The sequence below is a fragment of the Hypoxylon fragiforme genome, assembly GCF_022984875.1.
Source record: "Hypoxylon fragiforme strain CBS 206.31 chromosome Unknown GGS25scaffold_6, whole genome shotgun sequence".
NCBI lineage: Eukaryota > Fungi > Ascomycota > Sordariomycetes > Xylariales > Hypoxylaceae > Hypoxylon > Hypoxylon fragiforme.
Window position 1 is genome coordinate 2,542,281 of NW_026054761.1, and position 18,592 is coordinate 2,560,872.

At 44.1% G+C, this 18,592-nt stretch overlaps 3 protein-coding genes across 3 annotated transcripts; 2 read left to right on the top strand and 1 right to left on the bottom strand.

The window, feature by feature from the left end:
* Positions 1 to 10,102: 10,102 nt before the first annotated feature.
* Positions 10,103 to 10,701, bottom strand: GGS25DRAFT_496334 (uncharacterized protein). Its single transcript, XM_049261516.1, has 2 exons — positions 10,297 to 10,701; positions 10,103 to 10,140 (listed from the first exon to the last, which is right to left on the bottom strand). Exon 1 carries the CDS (start codon positions 10,672 to 10,674, stop codon positions 10,450 to 10,452), a length of 225 nt encoding a protein of 74 aa, XP_049115933.1. The 5' UTR covers positions 10,675 to 10,701; the 3' UTR covers positions 10,103 to 10,140; positions 10,297 to 10,449.
* Positions 10,702 to 13,335: 2,634 nt separating this feature from the next.
* Positions 13,336 to 15,266, top strand: GGS25DRAFT_338815 (MRP-L47-domain-containing protein). Its single transcript, XM_049257950.1, has 2 exons — positions 13,336 to 14,287; positions 14,369 to 15,266. The coding sequence occupies exons 1-2, from the start codon at positions 13,754 to 13,756 to the stop codon at positions 14,681 to 14,683; spliced, it is 849 nt and encodes a 282-aa protein (XP_049115934.1). The 5' UTR covers positions 13,336 to 13,753; the 3' UTR covers positions 14,684 to 15,266.
* A 300-nt stretch (positions 15,267 to 15,566) lies between these two features.
* GGS25DRAFT_496341 (rab GDP-dissociation inhibitor) lies at positions 15,567 to 18,237 on the top strand. The gene is made up of 8 exons (XM_049261517.1): positions 15,567 to 15,919; positions 16,050 to 16,074; positions 16,150 to 16,209; positions 16,287 to 16,314; positions 16,395 to 16,740; positions 16,842 to 17,384; positions 17,440 to 17,594; positions 17,660 to 18,237. The coding sequence occupies exons 1-8, from the start codon at positions 15,874 to 15,876 to the stop codon at positions 17,849 to 17,851; spliced, it is 1,395 nt and encodes a 464-aa protein (XP_049115935.1). The 5' UTR covers positions 15,567 to 15,873; the 3' UTR covers positions 17,852 to 18,237.
* The last annotated feature ends 355 nt before the right edge of the window (positions 18,238 to 18,592 follow it).

The following is an 18,592-nucleotide window of genomic DNA, read 5'->3' on the forward strand; positions in this document are numbered from 1 at the left end:
AATCGCGAGTCGGAACCTTGAAGCGCAGGAGTCAGGGTGTGAAGAGCAAGTACATGTACAACGGTCTCTCAAAATTAACGATACAGGATATGCAACTAAAAGGGTGGCGAAGATGCGAAGATGGCAGTATGCGGATTGAGCGAAATCGCTTAGACCAGGGTATGGGTGGTTTCGGTACGTACTGCACAAGCAGGGTTTTAGTATGTACTGCAATAGGTTAGACAACTCCGATAGGTTGTCAACGAGTAGCACGGATGTTTTCTCTTGCTTGGTAGGACACGCGAAAAGATTTGTGGCAGGCAAGAGCAACATCTGAATCTCCAAGTCATACAGTATGTACTAACTAACGTAGGTAGGAACAGTCTGGTAGGAATAGTGCCAGTAACCAAGGATCCACACTAGGCTACGTATGTAGTACCTACATAGTACTAATGTACTATAGGCGGTACATATCCATGATATGTATAGTACCAGGTACAGACTGGAGACTGGAGTACAGAGTACAGGATACATAAGTAGGGTATGTATCTAGGTACCTACATATAGATAATAGTACTAGGTACTAGGTACCATAAAATCAATTGATGCAGCAGCTTAGGTATTGACCCTGGTCTGCACGTCTACCTTACGTACCTATTTCTGGCTTGGACCCTTTCTGGATCTTTTCGGCCCCTTCGACGTGTACGACCTAAACATATAACTTTTTAAGACTAGCAAATAAGAAAGGCGTCAACTTGAATGATAGAAGCTACTGCTACATACACACACATACACATACATACTACATTATACTAGGTAGGTAGGTTATGTGGTAAGTGAGTGGTAGGTAATGTATGTAGTGTAGATAGATACTCACTTCCTATTAGACAACTTGAAAAACTATCTACACGTACATATAGAATGCAGTACATACATGCCTCATACATGTACATGCTTAGGTATATATAGTATATAACATTCAATGTTGAACATGAGTGGGTGGATTGGATAATACCCATATGTGCGTAGGCAGGTACTATGTATGTAGGTAGGTGGTACATATATGTAAGGTAATAATGCGTGCGCTTAATTGGGTTTACCTACTCGTGCTTGCAGTACAGATATCATATGTATGTACCTTCCTACCTTCAATATTCAAAGTTTCTACACATAGTAATAGATACTTACCTACTACACATACATACTTACTCACTTACATACATACATGCATACATACATACATACATACATACTTACATACTACACACATACCTACTCACATCAATACCTACATCCTCACCACCTCACAGCATCGTGTACTATGTAGGCATGTAGTCTAGGTATGTTCGGAAGCCTGACCAATTGTTTCCGTTTCAGTCAAAGGATATTTTAATTCTAATGGGGCCCCTTCCCCCCATTGCCGCCCTAAGCCACATCACACCTACGATGACCTCGATTAGGACTATATCGTCGATCATTTCTATGTCTACTTGACATAGTACCATAATGAGATGCGAGGACTGCGAAGACTGCGAGAACCGCGAAAAAATTGCTAGGGAATCCCTCGTGTTGAAAGATATAGCGCGCGAGCGCGCACGCACACAGTTGCACGATACGATCGTCCTGTTTGCTACTATAAGTATAAGCATGTAAAAAATGTTGAGAGTAGGGAGGCAGGTAGGTAGGCAAGTAAGTATAGTATGGTATGGTTACATAAGGAGTAAAAGGAACGGAATAGTAGGATGCGTCCGACTTCACTTGACACTAATACTAACGCTGTTGAAATTCTTGGGAACTTGGTCTATGATTTGATAGATGTAGGTATGTTATGTAGGTATGTAGGTGTGTATGGTCAACCAACCTCGACCTACATCTTCCCAAGGAACCAGGGCTAGTCATCATACCCAAGTCCTCCCATTGGCATTGATCCATGAACCTCGAACCATGGAAGCGTGAACCACCGCTAACGTTACCACCGTAGCAATGCCATGCCTCTCATAGACTAGACAGGACAAGCTTATAGTTCCGTGCTTCTATGCATAGTAGATAGTTAATAGATACCTACCTATGTAAGTACAATACCTGGGTATGCACCTACCTACCATACCTACTTACCTACAACAGTGAAATTCTGGCACACACAGATACCTTTCCTATTATATGTATTACATATGTAGTATACCTTACACACTACCTAACATCTAGAGGCCGACACAGGTAACTATGTAATTGCAATCACACATTGACGCAAACCATGCACGTTCTTGGAAGCATCAGACGGTTACTTCCGAGAAGCTCGATTCCCACCCATCTAACCACGCCTAACGTAGAATCATCACTAATACATACAATGTCTGCCACGAGTCCACGACAGCTTCATGAGCTAACTAGCTGCCTAGGTCCCTAGGTTGAGGTACCTACCCTGGGGTACCGTTTCCTTTCACAAATCGTACGATGGAATATCGTAACTCAAAGTGCGTACGCACCTCTAATAATCCAATTGGACACACGCCTCAACTCAGCCGTCAATGCGTTTATATTTGTTGGCACGCATGCGCCTACCAGCTATCTATCCATTGGGTGATCGTCTGCTACTAGGTAGTAGTCTTCGGGGACAGCCAATCGAAGGTAAACGGACTGTTTTCCCGGCACAGATACGTAAGACCCCCCGGAACGACCCATCCTACCGTACACTTATCAACTATTATGTTATGTACATTGTAAACGATTAAATTATTGCTACTACAACATACAACATACTTTATTTCAGTACCAAAAGGAACAACGTTCTATCTCGTTGCATACATACATACATACATACATACATACATAGTTATATGAAACACTGCATAGCTTCCTTTATTATGTAGGCACTGTACTAGTTAGGTAAGAGAAGATCCAGATCCTATACGTAGGTAATTATGTAGGTAGGTACTAACTACCTAGTATTACATACTACCTTAAGTATGTATTATTCCGAAGTACCCAGTTACCTAACGTCTTCTTTCGAAAGGAAAACGCGGTTCGGGAATTTGGGCAAACGGCCAGACGCACTGTGACTATAATGTTACCAAACCAACCATGGTAGACAACGAGGGAACATAACTTGTCGTGCTATATTCTTTTTGTGCGCGACTCGAGCTCGACTATGTCAGTGTATAGGCAGGTAGGGGAGGTAGGGGAGGTAGGAATAATGTATGAATTAGGCGAAGCTGCCCAGAGAGTTGGGCTTCAAAGTGTAATGCATGATTGCGTCGAACATATCTTGATGCATGAATGCGTGCAGTCGACGCGTGCTTGCTATAGGATACCAGTTTCTGAGACGGTGTTGTTCGTAAATACTACCATGTGCTACTATGTATGTATGTATGTATGTATGTATGTATGTATGTAAATACTACTAGTTAGTAGACGTTTGTGATAATAGTAATCTCTCTCCTAGCTTAAGACGTATTCTGTATTGGCTAACAAACCGAACCAAAATATACGATTTGGCGGTGCCCGGTGTGTGTTCCCACTAATGCCGGAATCCTCGTTTCATTTTCGGTTTTACCGCTTGAATTTATTCTCTACAACTTAGGTATTTACCTACTACCTACATACCGTCTCTCTGCAAAGATTTCCCATGGAAGCCCTGATCTGTCAAGCGTTGTTATATTACGTTGTATAACACATGATTGGCGGGCTGTCGGTCCCATTATCCTATTTGAATCGCAATCATTATTCCGGCGCAATTTCCCAGCCCTCGATTCTGTGTGAAAAACTTGTGAGCGAGGGCATGGAAGAGGAAGAGAAGACTTCTACTAGGCCGCATCCCACTGCCGAACCTAACCAGAATGACGAGGCGGTGGAGTCTCTTCGGGCCTCGTTCACACGCTACTAGGATCTAAGATGTAACGGCCAGTGCTGATCAATGGATGATTACGAACGTATGAAGTCTTCAGACACGAGACATGCATGTTCTCATATCTAGAACTACGATGGTCTAGAAAGTCTAGGGGGGAGAGATCATCATCGTGAAGGATACCAAAAAGAAAAAGAAGTTTTTTCTATGCAACCACCAGCAAAACACCACGTACTCGTCTAAGGTAGGTAGGTAGGGACTACGGCGGACAAGCTCTTAAATGAAAATCGAGCTCTTTGTCAGGTTACATAATGATACTGATTCGTAAGGTATTAGTTATGTTAGATACGCGAAAAGTAGAGTTGTGGACTTGCGAGTCAAGCGAGACGGGTTGAGAAACCGTTTAGATATCTTACCAGCTTGACCCTAGAAAGAGCCCCTAGTCCTGCCAAGACCAACCGGTAATTATTGCTGGACTATAGGAAGATATTAAGACGATGTGCCGAGATCATCATGGTCACTTAATTTGCAGAAAATAGAAATCAGTCACCGAGTAGACCGAGTTTTCAACATCAGTCAATTTTCGAAATAGATAACTATTTTGATTGACGATGTTTGCCTGGTGTTCCTCAAGGCTCAAGCACGGCCGAGTGTTGTTACAAGCCTACCTAGGTACTAGTTATTCTTATGAACCAAACAGAAAAAAAAAATTATAAACAACATGGACTAGCAAAGATGCAAGCAAGGCAATGCTGTCGGTCTCCTATCTAGGAATCCTTCGGTTTTGTGTCTTGTGTGCTTCTTTGTGTGTTTGGGTTCTCGTGACTTTACCTTGACAAAACAACGCTCTTTTTTTGATATATATTATATCCCTACGTACGGTAGGTTGCTAAAATCGATAGAATACAAAAAATAAGTCGCGATTTTAAACTACGTGGGCCTTTACATACTATGGAGGTATGTAGTATTGTGGTTACACCTGGTCGTCGTCGATATTGTAAGGGCAGAAACCTAGCACATAAGCGATCGGTTAACACTGGTTCTTGAGTGGATGACAACGATCTGACTTGCCCAACCACATATGGCAACAACAGACAGGTATCAAATCAACCAGGCTGGCAGGCTAGAAGGAGTGGAGTCGGTGGGAGTGTGATGTAGCAGTTGGGACTTGGGGCTTGATCCTAGGAGCGGCCCCCAATGCAATCCATACAGACCAAACTATCCATACAAATCCACATAATCCATTACAATCCATACAATCCATACAATAGCCATCCATCACATCCTTCGTCAACCGTTGCGGCGGGTTTGGTGCTACACAGAGTGGACACCTCAGCCTCAACCTCCAAAAGGTGGGCGGATCTGAAATATGCGCGACATGGCTCGAATCTCTGTCGAATAATTAATCAAGACGGCACGCGTACGGGACCCATCTTGTGTAACAATCAAGCTTCCATCTCCATTTTTAAAATGTCTCCAGTCCTTCCATGAACCTTCTACGTTGAAACTGTTTCCAACATCTTACATGCTATTAGTACGCAGTATGCAGTTACATAAGTATATATCTGACATGCTCTGACTTTTTTTTGGAGGGGAAGGATGGATACTAAAGAAGCCTTAACAAGTTTGCCATGACATTAACTACAATAGTACTATCTACGATCCAGGTACTAACCCTAGGTAAATTATCTAACCTACAGTACCTAAGTTATCTGCCTACCTTACATATGTCAAGTTGGTTTTGAAACTGATCGAGATGCCGTCACTCGTCATTCTTTTGTCCAAGCCACAAGCGTCCCACCTCCCACATGGTAATCTTTATCATCCGACATCATTCTAAATCTGCCCCTGATTCGGAGGAATAGATAGCCTACTTTGCATGTATATATACTTTTCGTACTTGCCCAGAGTGCCTAGAGTATAGTAGGTAGTATACTACCTATGTAATACCTAAAATATCACATACCTAAGCACTTAGCTTCGTTTCCGATAGAAGAAAACAACCCCTCTTTAATGTAAAAAATCGTGTGTTTATCGTAATATATATAACTTCAGATGTTTCTGAATATACCTATAGTCACTTACAACCACATGCCTACATACATACATACATATGTAGTGAGGGCTGTGAGGGCTTTTATCTATCTTGGCGACCGAGTTTGGAAACCCGCCGCGCAACAATGCAGGATCGAGAAAGAGTTTGATGATTGTGTTGCAGGGGTGGATATGTAGAAGATGTATTTCCTGTAAGATGCAGTTTGTACATACATACGATGTATGTAGTGCTACCAGAGTTTGTTCTTCTCTTTTTTTTTTGTTTATACTACATACACATACACCTACATATATGTATACGTGATATTACCGTTACTAAGTACGTACTTACACATGGCACATACAATGAATGCCACGATTACCCCCACCCAATTATCTGTAATGTCTTGTTAATCGAATGTCGAATCTAACACTTGCGTATATGTACATACATATATATATATTACATACACACGTACACGATATGTAGTATCGTAGCAAACGCCATACCCTTGTTTTCGGCACATGAGTCGGCTTACCTTGTATACGTATCAGGTAATCCAGATGGGCTGTTGGGGAGTAATTGTCTCAATGAAGGGTGACGTTCAAAATGCAGCTGACTTTGATATCAATCAATCATCATTCGTCTTTGATAATATCGTGATAGAGAACTCTCAACGTTGAAGGTGTCAGTGCAATGTGTGAATGTCTACTACATGTATGTACTTACTAGGTATGCATCTCATGTTGTGTATTATGTAAGTATCAATACTCATGTTCCAACTTCAGTTGAAGTTACAAATGTAACCAGGATTTACATAGCAGGAGTACATATACATGTATGTACCGCATGCAGACAGAGTAACAACGTACAGGTACTTCCAACTGATCCAATGATATCATCGATGATGGCGTCTGGGCGTGCATGGTTATTGTACAAAGAGGACCCTGCACCGAGCCGGGTATCCACCGGACCAGTTAAGCCGTGCCTACCTCGTACTAGGTGAAAACCTCCCGAGAAAAAAATTCTTGCGACGGGCCGTGAGAGCTTCAAAAGCCGCCTATTTCGGCCAATGAATATAACTACTAGTCCAACCAGAAGGCAAAATTCCAATTCGACCGTAGTAAAAACATTCTGTCAGAACTTGGCCGCGTCCGGCGTAGACCGAGACGTCTATTTGTAATGGGTTAATCACCTGTGCCACTGCTTGCTGACCTGACATTACATTTACCTACTTAGGTAGGTAGATAGAAGATTGTTTATTATTCATGTTCTCATCATCATTTTGATTATTGTGAGTTGTTTCAAGCTTCAACATATTATAATATTATATACCTAGTGTAGATAGCTAATAGCTATCAACTAATTGTCTCCTCTCTCAACCGCCATAGCTATTATTTACTATCGTACTGCGTATTACATACAACATTGAATTGTTTATACACACCTACATGTAGTTATTACTATGTATGTATTTGCTGTATGTAAGCTAAAAAAGGTACATGCGTCAACTGGTCCTAGTAAGGAGTACGATGTACCCATATACTTAGAGACCCCTACTTTTGTAATTATGCGGGTTAACGTCATGCAACAATCCGAGGTACGCTAATACAGCACGGATTCTACTACATGGTAGTGGCAGGTAAGGGTAGGTTACCCCTTTAGGTTTAGAGCCGTTAGATTTGTTTGGATTTATGTGTGTAAATTATCTAAATTCCCCTGTCAAAACCCGTTTCTCTTCGTGTTTTGGCGGTCAGTGCCTGTCAAGTTCTTCTTAGCATGATTCTTGCATCATCACCAGCCGCCCTGGCCGAGCTTGCACCGAATTCTTCAACCTATCATAACCTTCAGGGACCTTTCCCCCCCATCTTTGCATGCGAGTTTTCATCGCCGTGTGACTATGCACCGTCTCGAGATAAAATGCGGTAATCATTGTCTTCGCAACACACTCTACCATTCTACATACCTACTAGATGCCGATACCGCCGCATGTTACGCTTCGCTTGGATAGCTTCCAACCTCGAACACCACCATAACATCGTGGCTAGCTAAGCTACACACCTACATTACCCCCTACGTAGTAGGTAGCCTACTACTACTAGGCAGGTATATTATACATCCATGATGGGAACATGGAAGGTAGCTGGTAGAGACACCGCCAAGTCTTGCGCGACGAAAGAAAGAAACAAAGACCAGAGTCGAGATAACTACCAAGGTCAATATACATGCATTATACGAAGCATGGCGTAGGTATGTACGATAAGTAGGTGTATATATTCATCGCTGCTTATTCACAGACACCGTCTATTAAAAGAAACTTGCTTCATCTGTGATTCAAAGAATCTCGAGTAACGCGGTTGCGAAAGCACTGGTAACAACCCCTTGGGACCTACAGTAATAGGGCTAAGCTCAATCCATGTCCTAGACGCGTACGCCTGCCTATCTGCTCTGCTACTCTACTGTACAGCTACGCCATACACTACACTGGCATTGTATTGTATTGTACAATACATACAATACAATACCATACTAGTAGTACAATAAAAAGCATTACCTACTTACACCACAACTTGGGACCATCTGCCGTCGGGCAGTTGTCTGCCTCTTTCCCCACCGCCCACCTAAACTGTTGTTATATAAAGATGCTGCATAGGTCGCGCGCTTGGGATGAGGCGCGCATGGACTTGTGTCCGAAATAACTATATTGTAGATGCTGCTGCTACAATTGCTGCTGCTTGCTTATTCATGGAACCAGGATTCCAATGCTAGCTCCTTTTTGTTCAACCCCCCCGTCATACCAATTTCCAAGACTACAATACCACAGTACTTATTACATCGTATTATACATCATACTATGTACCTCCCGTACATAGGAGATCCTTCTCCTTGACACAAATTTGTCTATTACCTAATATAGTCAGCAGGAAGCATGGTATAGTGCTCTGAAGCATTGAGAAAGCTCGCATGGTCGGATGATAATCCAGCTACCGGTGCTCGACATGTACGGTTACACCAGTTGCGACAGCAAGGCAAGCATCAGCTGGTTTCGCCCTAGGGTCTGATGGGATCGTCCGGGGATGGCCTGTCTTCGACCCTGAAGAAATTGCCCGGGCTCCCGATACAGGCAATCCGCAGGGAATAACTCGTGAAGATCTTCCAGGGTTATTCGGAACCCGCGATTTTGATAGGTTTCTATGAGCCGGATTTCATCTAGGATATTCAAACTTTATACAGTGCATTGGTATTATGCATTCGGCATGAGAGAAGCAAGCAAGCAAGATACTATGCATACAACCTGGATGCTTAAAAAACGGTGCTAACCATAGCATTTCCCTCCCTCTCCTTTTTTGTTCTAAAAAAAAGATGGAAGGAAAGGAAGGAAAAGAAAACATTTCACATACCGTGCCAGCCTAGTGCAGCTTTTCTGACGACGATGACGATGTTCTATACCTATGGGTTTCGGCGCTAAAAAAAATATGCCAATAACTACATCCTTCCGTTGTTCGAGGTCAGCAATCTGCAATCCAACCCTGTATTGCATAGTTCAGTCTTTTAGTTCGGTATTCAAGTGCTTACCAACACTTTACCGTCATGGCCTGGACAAGCTGTTTCTTGAGGTCCTAGTTTTACAGCTGGCAGCTACGCTTTGGCCATTCGGTCCCTCTCGAGTGACCACCGAGTTCCAAGATTTTGACTGCCCCTGTTACACATTGTGAGGACGTGTAACGCGAGTCAGTATAGGCCGCAGAAACCATCCGGATGTGAGCCGACGATGAGGACGGGAAGATGGGCCTTTCCTGGCGGCGTGGTGGCAATGAATGCCGGGATTTCCGGGATTTGCCTGAGTCATGTTACCTGCGCTGCTGAGTTGTGACTGCGTGTTGCAGGAAGGGGGACCGGCAGTGTGGGCAAAGCCTGCATTCCGCATCTAGGCCTGCCTAGATCTGGGAACGGCACACGTGGGATATTGACATGGCCAGTATCAAGTGAAGATCTTGGCCCTTCTTGCTACCCGGAGTATCCAGAGTTGATCTCGATCTTTACAGTAATCAACGAGCTGGCATCTGTCAGTATGGATACTGTTGGCATGTCTGTGGTTCTACCGTATTTTGAATCTCGAAGCACCACTCGAAATAGATAGCTCCACTTCTGCATGATATCAACTTCAATATAGAGATATTCCTTTAGTGTACTTCTGCATGGTATTTCGTGCTTACCTAGGTATCTTTTTTACTCCGTAGTATGGAGGTACTCTGTAGGTGAATCTTGGCAAGCTACCTAGGTAGGTAGATTTGGCATACTAACAACAAGGCGCTAGAGGAACCACCAGCCAAGTGGCAAGTATCATGTACTCTATTACGACAGAAAAAGGGGGTAAAGCTAACAGCATTTACGACGAGGTACTTCTTGTTTTGTATTTTGCTGATCTGTAAGATAGGTTTTATGTTTAATACCTACGTGGATAATATCATCTAGGTGGCAATGACGATCTCAGAACATCACGAACTGTGGTTTATTCCCCCCTTCCCTCGGAGTAGACATGCTGGCAACGCTGGCAACATAGCGAACTAGCAACGTCTTTTCTATCAGATCATCCGTGGAGTCCAGCGGGAGCTATCTGTCGTGCTAGACAGGCAGCTAATGGCTTTCCCGGATGGCTTCCGCCAACAACCTGTATTGTACATCTCTCCATGTATGTATGTACGTATGTATGTAAGGGATTGTTCTTCGAAAGTCCTATACATACATACACACAACAAACATGGAGTGTTGGAGAATAGGAAAATGTTACCAGCAACGCGAAGAAAAGTCCCATCTTGCGCTCCTCACACTCCCATCAAAATGTCCAAGTAGCCAGAGCATCTTGAGCATTCGAAAGACTGCTTATACAGGAAGCTTACGCTAGAGATGCTAGACGGGCATTGAACTTGTTAGAGCCAAGCAGGAGGCAACAACAACAACGTGCTGATAACACTATTACTATCTGCTTCGGTATTATATCCGAAGCCAACCGTTAATAGGGAGAGAGAAAGAAAGAAGACAGAGGCAACGAATGACAATGTCCGGAACCTTGACTCCATAAACGATATGCTAACTCCAAATCTCGGCATCCCTCAATAAGGACTTGCGTCTCTAGGTACTTGCTACTACTAGTTTACTACGTAGTATTTCAAGAAATTGAGGCATCGTGGCCAGGTTTGATGGTTTGACCGGAACCGCCTGCCGTTTGGCATCGAAAGGGCGTCTCTCTAACTAGTTGGTTTGGGATTTTTTTTTCTTTCTAGTTTAGTGCCGGTGATTTTGAAATCGCCTAGATCGGGATATTATCCTCCCCTACCTAGTCCCTACATAGCAGCATAGGTAGGTATGTATAACTACTCTCAACAACACCTTCCAGCTTACGTACTTGGTGATAGGGTCAGATTGGTGATTGGATGTCGTCCCCTTTCCGAACTTTCGATAGCTTCCTTGACTACTACGTGCTAGTGTTGGGCGAACTTGGGCTTCTAACCTACTATGTATTGTATCATTGCGGCTAGTAGGACTTTGGTATTTTTTTTTTCTTTCTGCCAGTGAATAACTAACCGAAAATATATATTCAATAGGGGGGCTTGTAAAGCGACATGCTTGTCAAGCCCGGTGGTAGTCTTGGAAATAATCCAAACCGATAGTGGGGTCTTGCGTTAGTGTCTCGACGTTCTACGGATGGACATGGAATACCCTCGTTACTAAACCTTGACTGCTGTTGCCCCCAACGCTGAAGATTTTTTGGAGGGGGGGGGTCTTTTGTTCTGCGTCAGAGGCGATAAACTCGGACCGGTGCCTGGAGTAGTCTTGATGAACATGATGTGTTTTTTTGTTATTCATCACGAGGTCTTACTGTGTTTTGATTTCTGCACTAGTGTTTGTCATCGTCGTGGAAGTTTTGTTATTCAAACTCAAAGGGGCATCCGGACTAGAGAAAGGCGACGATAATTGTAATTTCAGGGGTACTACTCTCTGTAAAATATACGAGAAAATACTATCATAGGTACTGTAGGTACTTACAGTACCTATTAAGGACCAAGAGTGATAACCCCCTTGGCTAAAACAAAGATAGACGTTTGAAAAATGTTTGGCGTAGATAATGTTTTATAGTAATCATCACTGTCGACCCCTATATCTTTGTCTCCCTTGATATGTAGTTGGGATGTTTTAGCCGCCTCTGGGATCCCCCACAAAGAGATGTCTTATTTACAATGGAGTCAGATCTGTCCCCTAAGATCTGGTTGTGTGGCCTTGACGGCGGGAATGTATGTCTCCAATCCTCCATCCACCCGCAGTGAGCTTGATGTTTGGGGAAAGCGGGATCTAGAGATAGGCTTGCCGTCTTTGTTGCTGGGCCTGGCTCCACTGCCTACACCATCCTAGAGCTTATCACCACCAGGGTCCCCAATTTGTATCGCCAACTTTCTTCTGCTTTGATCTTTTGGACGAGCACCAACTAGCACCAACAAACTATAATGTCTCAAGTTCCCCTGACTCGATTGCCTGCTCCTATTGACGACAAATGCCTACGATGAAATAAGATTCCAACGATGAAAACGACTGTTTGATGATAGATTCCTTTATCACGAGGATAGGGATTGCCAACGCCAACTAATAGGGGATAGGCCATAAGATGTTTGTAAATTTCGAAGAATTAAAACATCGTAAAACGACATCCTTTTCTTTCAAACGACGAAATACTCTCCAACGAGCAAACCCAAACATCTATAGTGAAGTCTCGCCGTATTATGAACCATGATAATCTTTTATTATGCCAGTTTCTAGCCAAAGAGATTCCTATCTCTTGGTGTTAATACGAGATCGAGATCGAGATGTTCAACAATACAAACAGACAATCAAACCACGTATAGTTCTCTTGGTGAGGGAGTATACCCAATACCCCAAACCCAAGAATTGTCTATCCTCGTGAGGAGAAACGACGAAACAAGCAGGTGCAAGATTCCATGTCCTTCGATGCGAGACACAAAAACAACTGCAAAAAAGGAAACCGTACCCAATGGCACATCCATGAACGCTGCTTAATATCTGCAAGATGCAGGAAGAAAAAGACTATTCACTGCTGTTAAAAAGAAATTGAAGTGACACTCGGCCCAGCGGCTCAACCCAACATTGCCCAATCCGTTCGAATACGGCATCATTGCATACGACTAGGCGTTCTAGACGCAATAGAACAAGAAACTCCAAAATCGAACTACATAGGAGTATACTATCTGTTTGCAACACATAGAGCTTGTTTTGTGATAAGTCACCCTATACGACTACTATGAGTATACAGTCAGGTTTGCTTGCAACTTAAGGGCGATATAGAAGACTACTTAACCTACCTATACAAGTTTGTCACTTAGGAGCAATCATATTTCATATGCTTCCTATCCTATACGGCACAATCAGGAGCAAACTTAATCTATTCGTAGTTAATCACCATATGGTTTCTAGTCACTCCGTAATACAACCGTAGCAATGTTTTGTCACGATCTTTTCATTCAAGCTATAAGTTGCTTATTTACATAACGAAGTGATATATTGGCTTAGTTGCAATACTACTCAAATGCGTATAGAGTTATCTTTTAAAAAGCTATAAGCCTCAAACCATACTAGATCAACGTTGTGGCTGAAGATGCGGCTACTAACGATGACATCTTAATTAGATAATCAGACTCGGATTATTATACCCTAAGTACCAAAGTACCAAAGTACCCTAAGCCTTGAAGTATCTAGCTCGGATTAACCTCAAAAATTCGATCGCACTTAACAATTGAAGCTTAAGATTTGCAGTCGAAGCGGCATTGACCTATCACGAATTCATGTCCCATGAGTTTGCGAGGTGTTGTTAAACCTGTACATTCATGGCGACAACTAGCTCTATTCGGCCTTCAATTGGCCGAATATTGAGTTCTGTAGGAAACCAGTATGCCACAAACCCGACTTCCATCCTCGCCATCCTCTCGACAAGAGCTGCGACTCAGAGCTGTCCATTCTCGTCCACCTCAGAGCGAAGCATGCGCCGACCCCGTCGCGACAACAACCGATTGCGTGGCTTGAGTGTTATATACCGGTCCGGCCCGCGATATCGAACAAACATCGACAAGGATGATTTACCAAAGCCTTCGGACTACGTACCGGAGGTGGAGGTGGACCCGAATCACGGTTTATGGCAGTTCTTCTACGCAAAGGACAAACTCCTGCTCACGCCGGAAGAGGAGTCCCAGCACGGGCGCGGTTGGAGCGTCGAGGAATTACGACATAAACGCTGGAAGGACTTGCACAGGCTTTGGTGGGCTTGTATCAAGGAGCAAAATCGCATCTCCACCGCGCGCAGGGAGAAGCAGCGATTAAAGTTCGGGGATGGAGAGGAAGAATTGGTTGCAAGACTAGAAGAGGTATGGACATTTGCTTGCCGTTGCCAGTATAGAAGAAGAGCGCATCAACTCTCATGCTAACGCATATACAACGAATAATAGGTTCGCAAGACTATGAAGGCAATCAAGCACACGTTAACGGAACGATTCTACTTATGGGAGGATGCGAGAAAGCTGGCCGAGGCGGATCCGGAAATCGATCTAAGCACCACCAAAAACCCTTATGCTCCGAGCTCTTATATCGAGGACGTCGACCCAGAGCCGCCTAAGGAAGAACCGCCCAAGGAGGAAGAAACAAAACAAATAGAAGGACAGCAGGAGGAGGGCACCGAAAAGTCGGCGGCCGACCAAGTCGATCCATCTACACTTCCACCATCACCAGGTGGAGAGACTCAGCAACCATCGGCAAAGGTATAAGTCGTCGAGACTTTGATATCATTGATGCATATGTGTCGTGTGTATTCGGCATAAGATGGAAAAGCTTTATGACAATCTTGTCATAACAAAGCATTGTAAATAATAAAATGAATATATCCATGAATATATAAACATCAAGTGTATATCCTATGTATGCATTTTATGTCGAGCGATGACCTGCGTGCATGAATGATACGAATGTACCTACTTATCATTGGACTTAGATGATGTGTAAGTGATCCCCACCCCTAATTAAAAGGTCCAGATGTGTTATGTAAGTTTAGATGGCTCAGATGGCGAGGCCGATATTGTCAACGAGGCTGTCTAGAGGAGCTATTAGTATTAATTGATGTGCTTTGCCTGGTACCTGGTTAGGTGCGTATTTAGTACTAAATTAGATTCCTGAATCATGGAACGATGAAATAATGATACTAAGGAAATGCTAGGAAATACTAGGAAACACTAGATAAATAGGGCCACAGGCAGCTATGTTATCAAACGAGGCGTGGTTGCTGATTTAAAAGAGATTAAGTTTATACCATAATCTTTAATTGGATGGTAAGGGGGGAAAAGGGGGGGATGGGGGCATTTGGGGAGAAGGCAAAAGGAGGGAAGGGACGAAATGGAAATAATATCAATAATATCAATATGATGGACAAAAAGAGGTTGGGGCTGGGTACCATAATTGATAGTAGTACTAGGAGTAGTACTAGGTATATTGGTTACCTGGTTACTTACCTGGCAGGTTACTGGTAGGTACCCTAGGTAGTATGATGATTTAGTAATAAAGTATGATGAGCAGAATGAGGTAAGTACCTAAAGGTCCTAAGGTAGAGCCAAGCGCGGGGTCATCTTTGATTGGTGGCAGCTTCATTTGGAGGGGGTTCAGTTTGATTTCGAGCTTCAGAACCATTAAAACCAAAAACCATAAAACCATAAACCCATAAACCACCAAGGCTGGCTGGTCTTTGTATCCACTACAACTACCTTTCCTCTCTCTCACCGATACTTCTCTCTACAACTCTTACCAACTTCCTTCCTCTTTTGCGGTTTGACCTGGAGTCGACAACTTCCTCCTCATAGAGTCATAGCTAATCCGTCTAGTCTTTTTTGACCATTGCCCTGTGTTTGGACACTTGAATATATTCCAGGTTCCTATCAAAGAGAGTGCGAAATCTATACTAGTCACCATGGATGAGATCGCGAAAGAGTACGATGTCATTGTCTTGGGCACCGGTAAGTTGCATTCTGTTAAGCCCCGCATTCTAACAACAACATCAACGACGACAATAACGACAAGTAACAAACAAATAACAAGCAACAACCTTGAAGAAGCATGTCTCTAATTAATCATTTTTGCTTATAGGCCTGACCGAGTGTATTCTCTCTGGGTATGCATTGATTACATCATACCAACAGCTATTTTAGTGGCATATTTGAAGTGTTCTGGACTAACAGTCATCAAGCGTGCTGAGTGTAAAAGGCAAGAAGGTGTTGCATATTGATCGCAATGATCACTATGGAGGGTGCGTAACAACTTAAACATCCCTTATTACTATTGTCTAGATGAACAGAATGCTAACGTGTAGTTTTCATGATACAGAGAGGCTGCATCGGTGAACCTCGAGACGGTACTTTACCCCCCCATACCGCCCTATCAATAATTATCGATGAATTTACTTTGACTAACGCATTATTTGCCTCGAAATAGCTATTCAAGAAGTATGGCAACTTCACAAAAGGAGAGGAGCCGTGGAAGAAATACGGTCGAGCCAACGACTGGAACATCGACTTGGTCCCCAAGCTTCTGATGTCCTCCGGCGAGCTGACCAACATTCTCGTTTCTACCGACGTTACCCGCTATCTTGAATTCAAGCAGGTCGCTGGCAGTTTCGTTCAGCAAGGTGCTGAAACCAAGGCTACTATTGCCAAGGTTCCCTCCGACGCTGCTGAGGCCCTACGTTCCCCCCTCATGGGCATCTTCGAAAAGCGACGAATGAAGAGCTTCATAGAATGGGTCGGCACCTTCGATGTCAACGACTCCGCTACACACAAGGGTAAGTCGAATCATAGTGGATTGGAGACCAAGCTGGGTCTCCTCAGTGGTCGGGGGATTTAGCCAATAAGATCTATGGACAGCTAACGTGATTATGGCCAGGTCTTGACATGAGCTCTTGCACGATGAAGGAAGTTTACGACAAGTTCGGTCTCGAGCCTGGCACTCGGGACTTCGTCGGCCATGCCATGGCCCTTTACCTCTCCGACGGCTACCTGGATGATGCTGGCAAGGCCCCCGAGACCATTGAGCGTATTAGGATGTACGGTAACTCGGTCGCACGGTATGGCAAGTCGCCTTACATCTACCCCCTATACGGTCTCGGCGAGCTGCCCCAGGGCTTTGCCCGTCTGTCTGCCATTTATGGCGGCACGTACATGCTCAACGCCAAGGTAGACGAGATGGTGTACGAGAACGGCAGGGCGAGTGGTATCAAGGCCACCATGACTGGTATCGAGCCCGAGATGAAGTTCGAGACCAAGGCTGGCATGGTTCTAGGCGACCCATCATACTTCCCTGAGAAGGTAAAGGTTGTTGGTCACGTCCTGAAGGCCATTTGCGTCCTGAAGCACCCCTTGGCCGGCACCAACGACTGCGACTCTTGCCAGTTGATTATCCCGCAATCCCAAGTTGGCCGCAAGAACGGTAAGCCCTAAGAAACACTGCCTAGGAAGGCGAGCCAGTGGCTAACTGAAATCAGATATCTACGTTGCATGTGTCTCCTCAGCGCACAATGTGTGCCCCAAGGGCTACTACATTGCAATTGTGTCTACTATTGCTGAGACGACGGCCAACCACCATTTGGAGCTGCAACCTGGTTTGGACCGCCTTGGCCAGATTGAGGAGCAATTCATGGTAAGCCCTACCCTTAGCGTCTACTCAATCATTCACTTGGACACATGTACTCATACTCTATCTAGGGCCCACCTATCCCACTTTACGAGCCTCTGGAGGATGGAAGAAAGGACAACATCTTCATCTCCAAGAGCTACGACGCCACATCGCACTTCGAGACTACTACCGATGACGTTAAGGACATCTACGCGCGCGCCACTGGCGAGGAGCTTAAGGTGGAGGGTCTCCGGGAGGGTCTCCAAGTTGCTGAAGAGTAATCTCAGCTGTTGCGGAAGTGACGATCACGAGCAAGCTTCGATAATAAGGAACAACAAGAAGCCGAAGCGAGAGAGAAAACTGCCGTATCGTCGTTAAATTAAATGCCGTAATTCATCGAGAGTCTTGAGTGAAACCAAAGCGCACCGACCAGATGAAGTTTTACATGGGCATAGGGGGAGCTAGATATAAATGTAGCTCGTTTGTTTCGAGGCAGATAGTGTTGATAGAAGTACAACTTCGCGGGGTCTGTTTGCGGTCTGATTTGAACTCATTTTTGTGTGCTCGAGCAATTCTAGGTATATATTCTCAGCCTGAAGAGACAAGTAGATGCTTTAGGGTTATCGTAACTATCTACCTGGATATCTAATTCAACGTGTATACCAACGTCTCCCTCCAGCGTATAGTCTAGTAGTTTTAGTAGTTGTAAGGTTGGGTTGAGGCTAGTCTTCTCCTCAACGAATGGTACGATGTATCCCCCCTCCCCCCCCCTTCATCGCCTGATATCTATCTATCTACTTCACGATATGGTGAGGACCGATACCAATGAGCCATATACATATTTATGATCACGTTTCAACCATCTACATACTTACCTAAGTAGGTACCCAATACATCACATCTCCCATCTACATCTACCTCTACACCAAAATAGCATTATAGCGAATACGGGCCGAGCTGACATAGACAGACAGACAGACAGACAGACAGACAGACAGACAGACAGACAGATACGCACACAC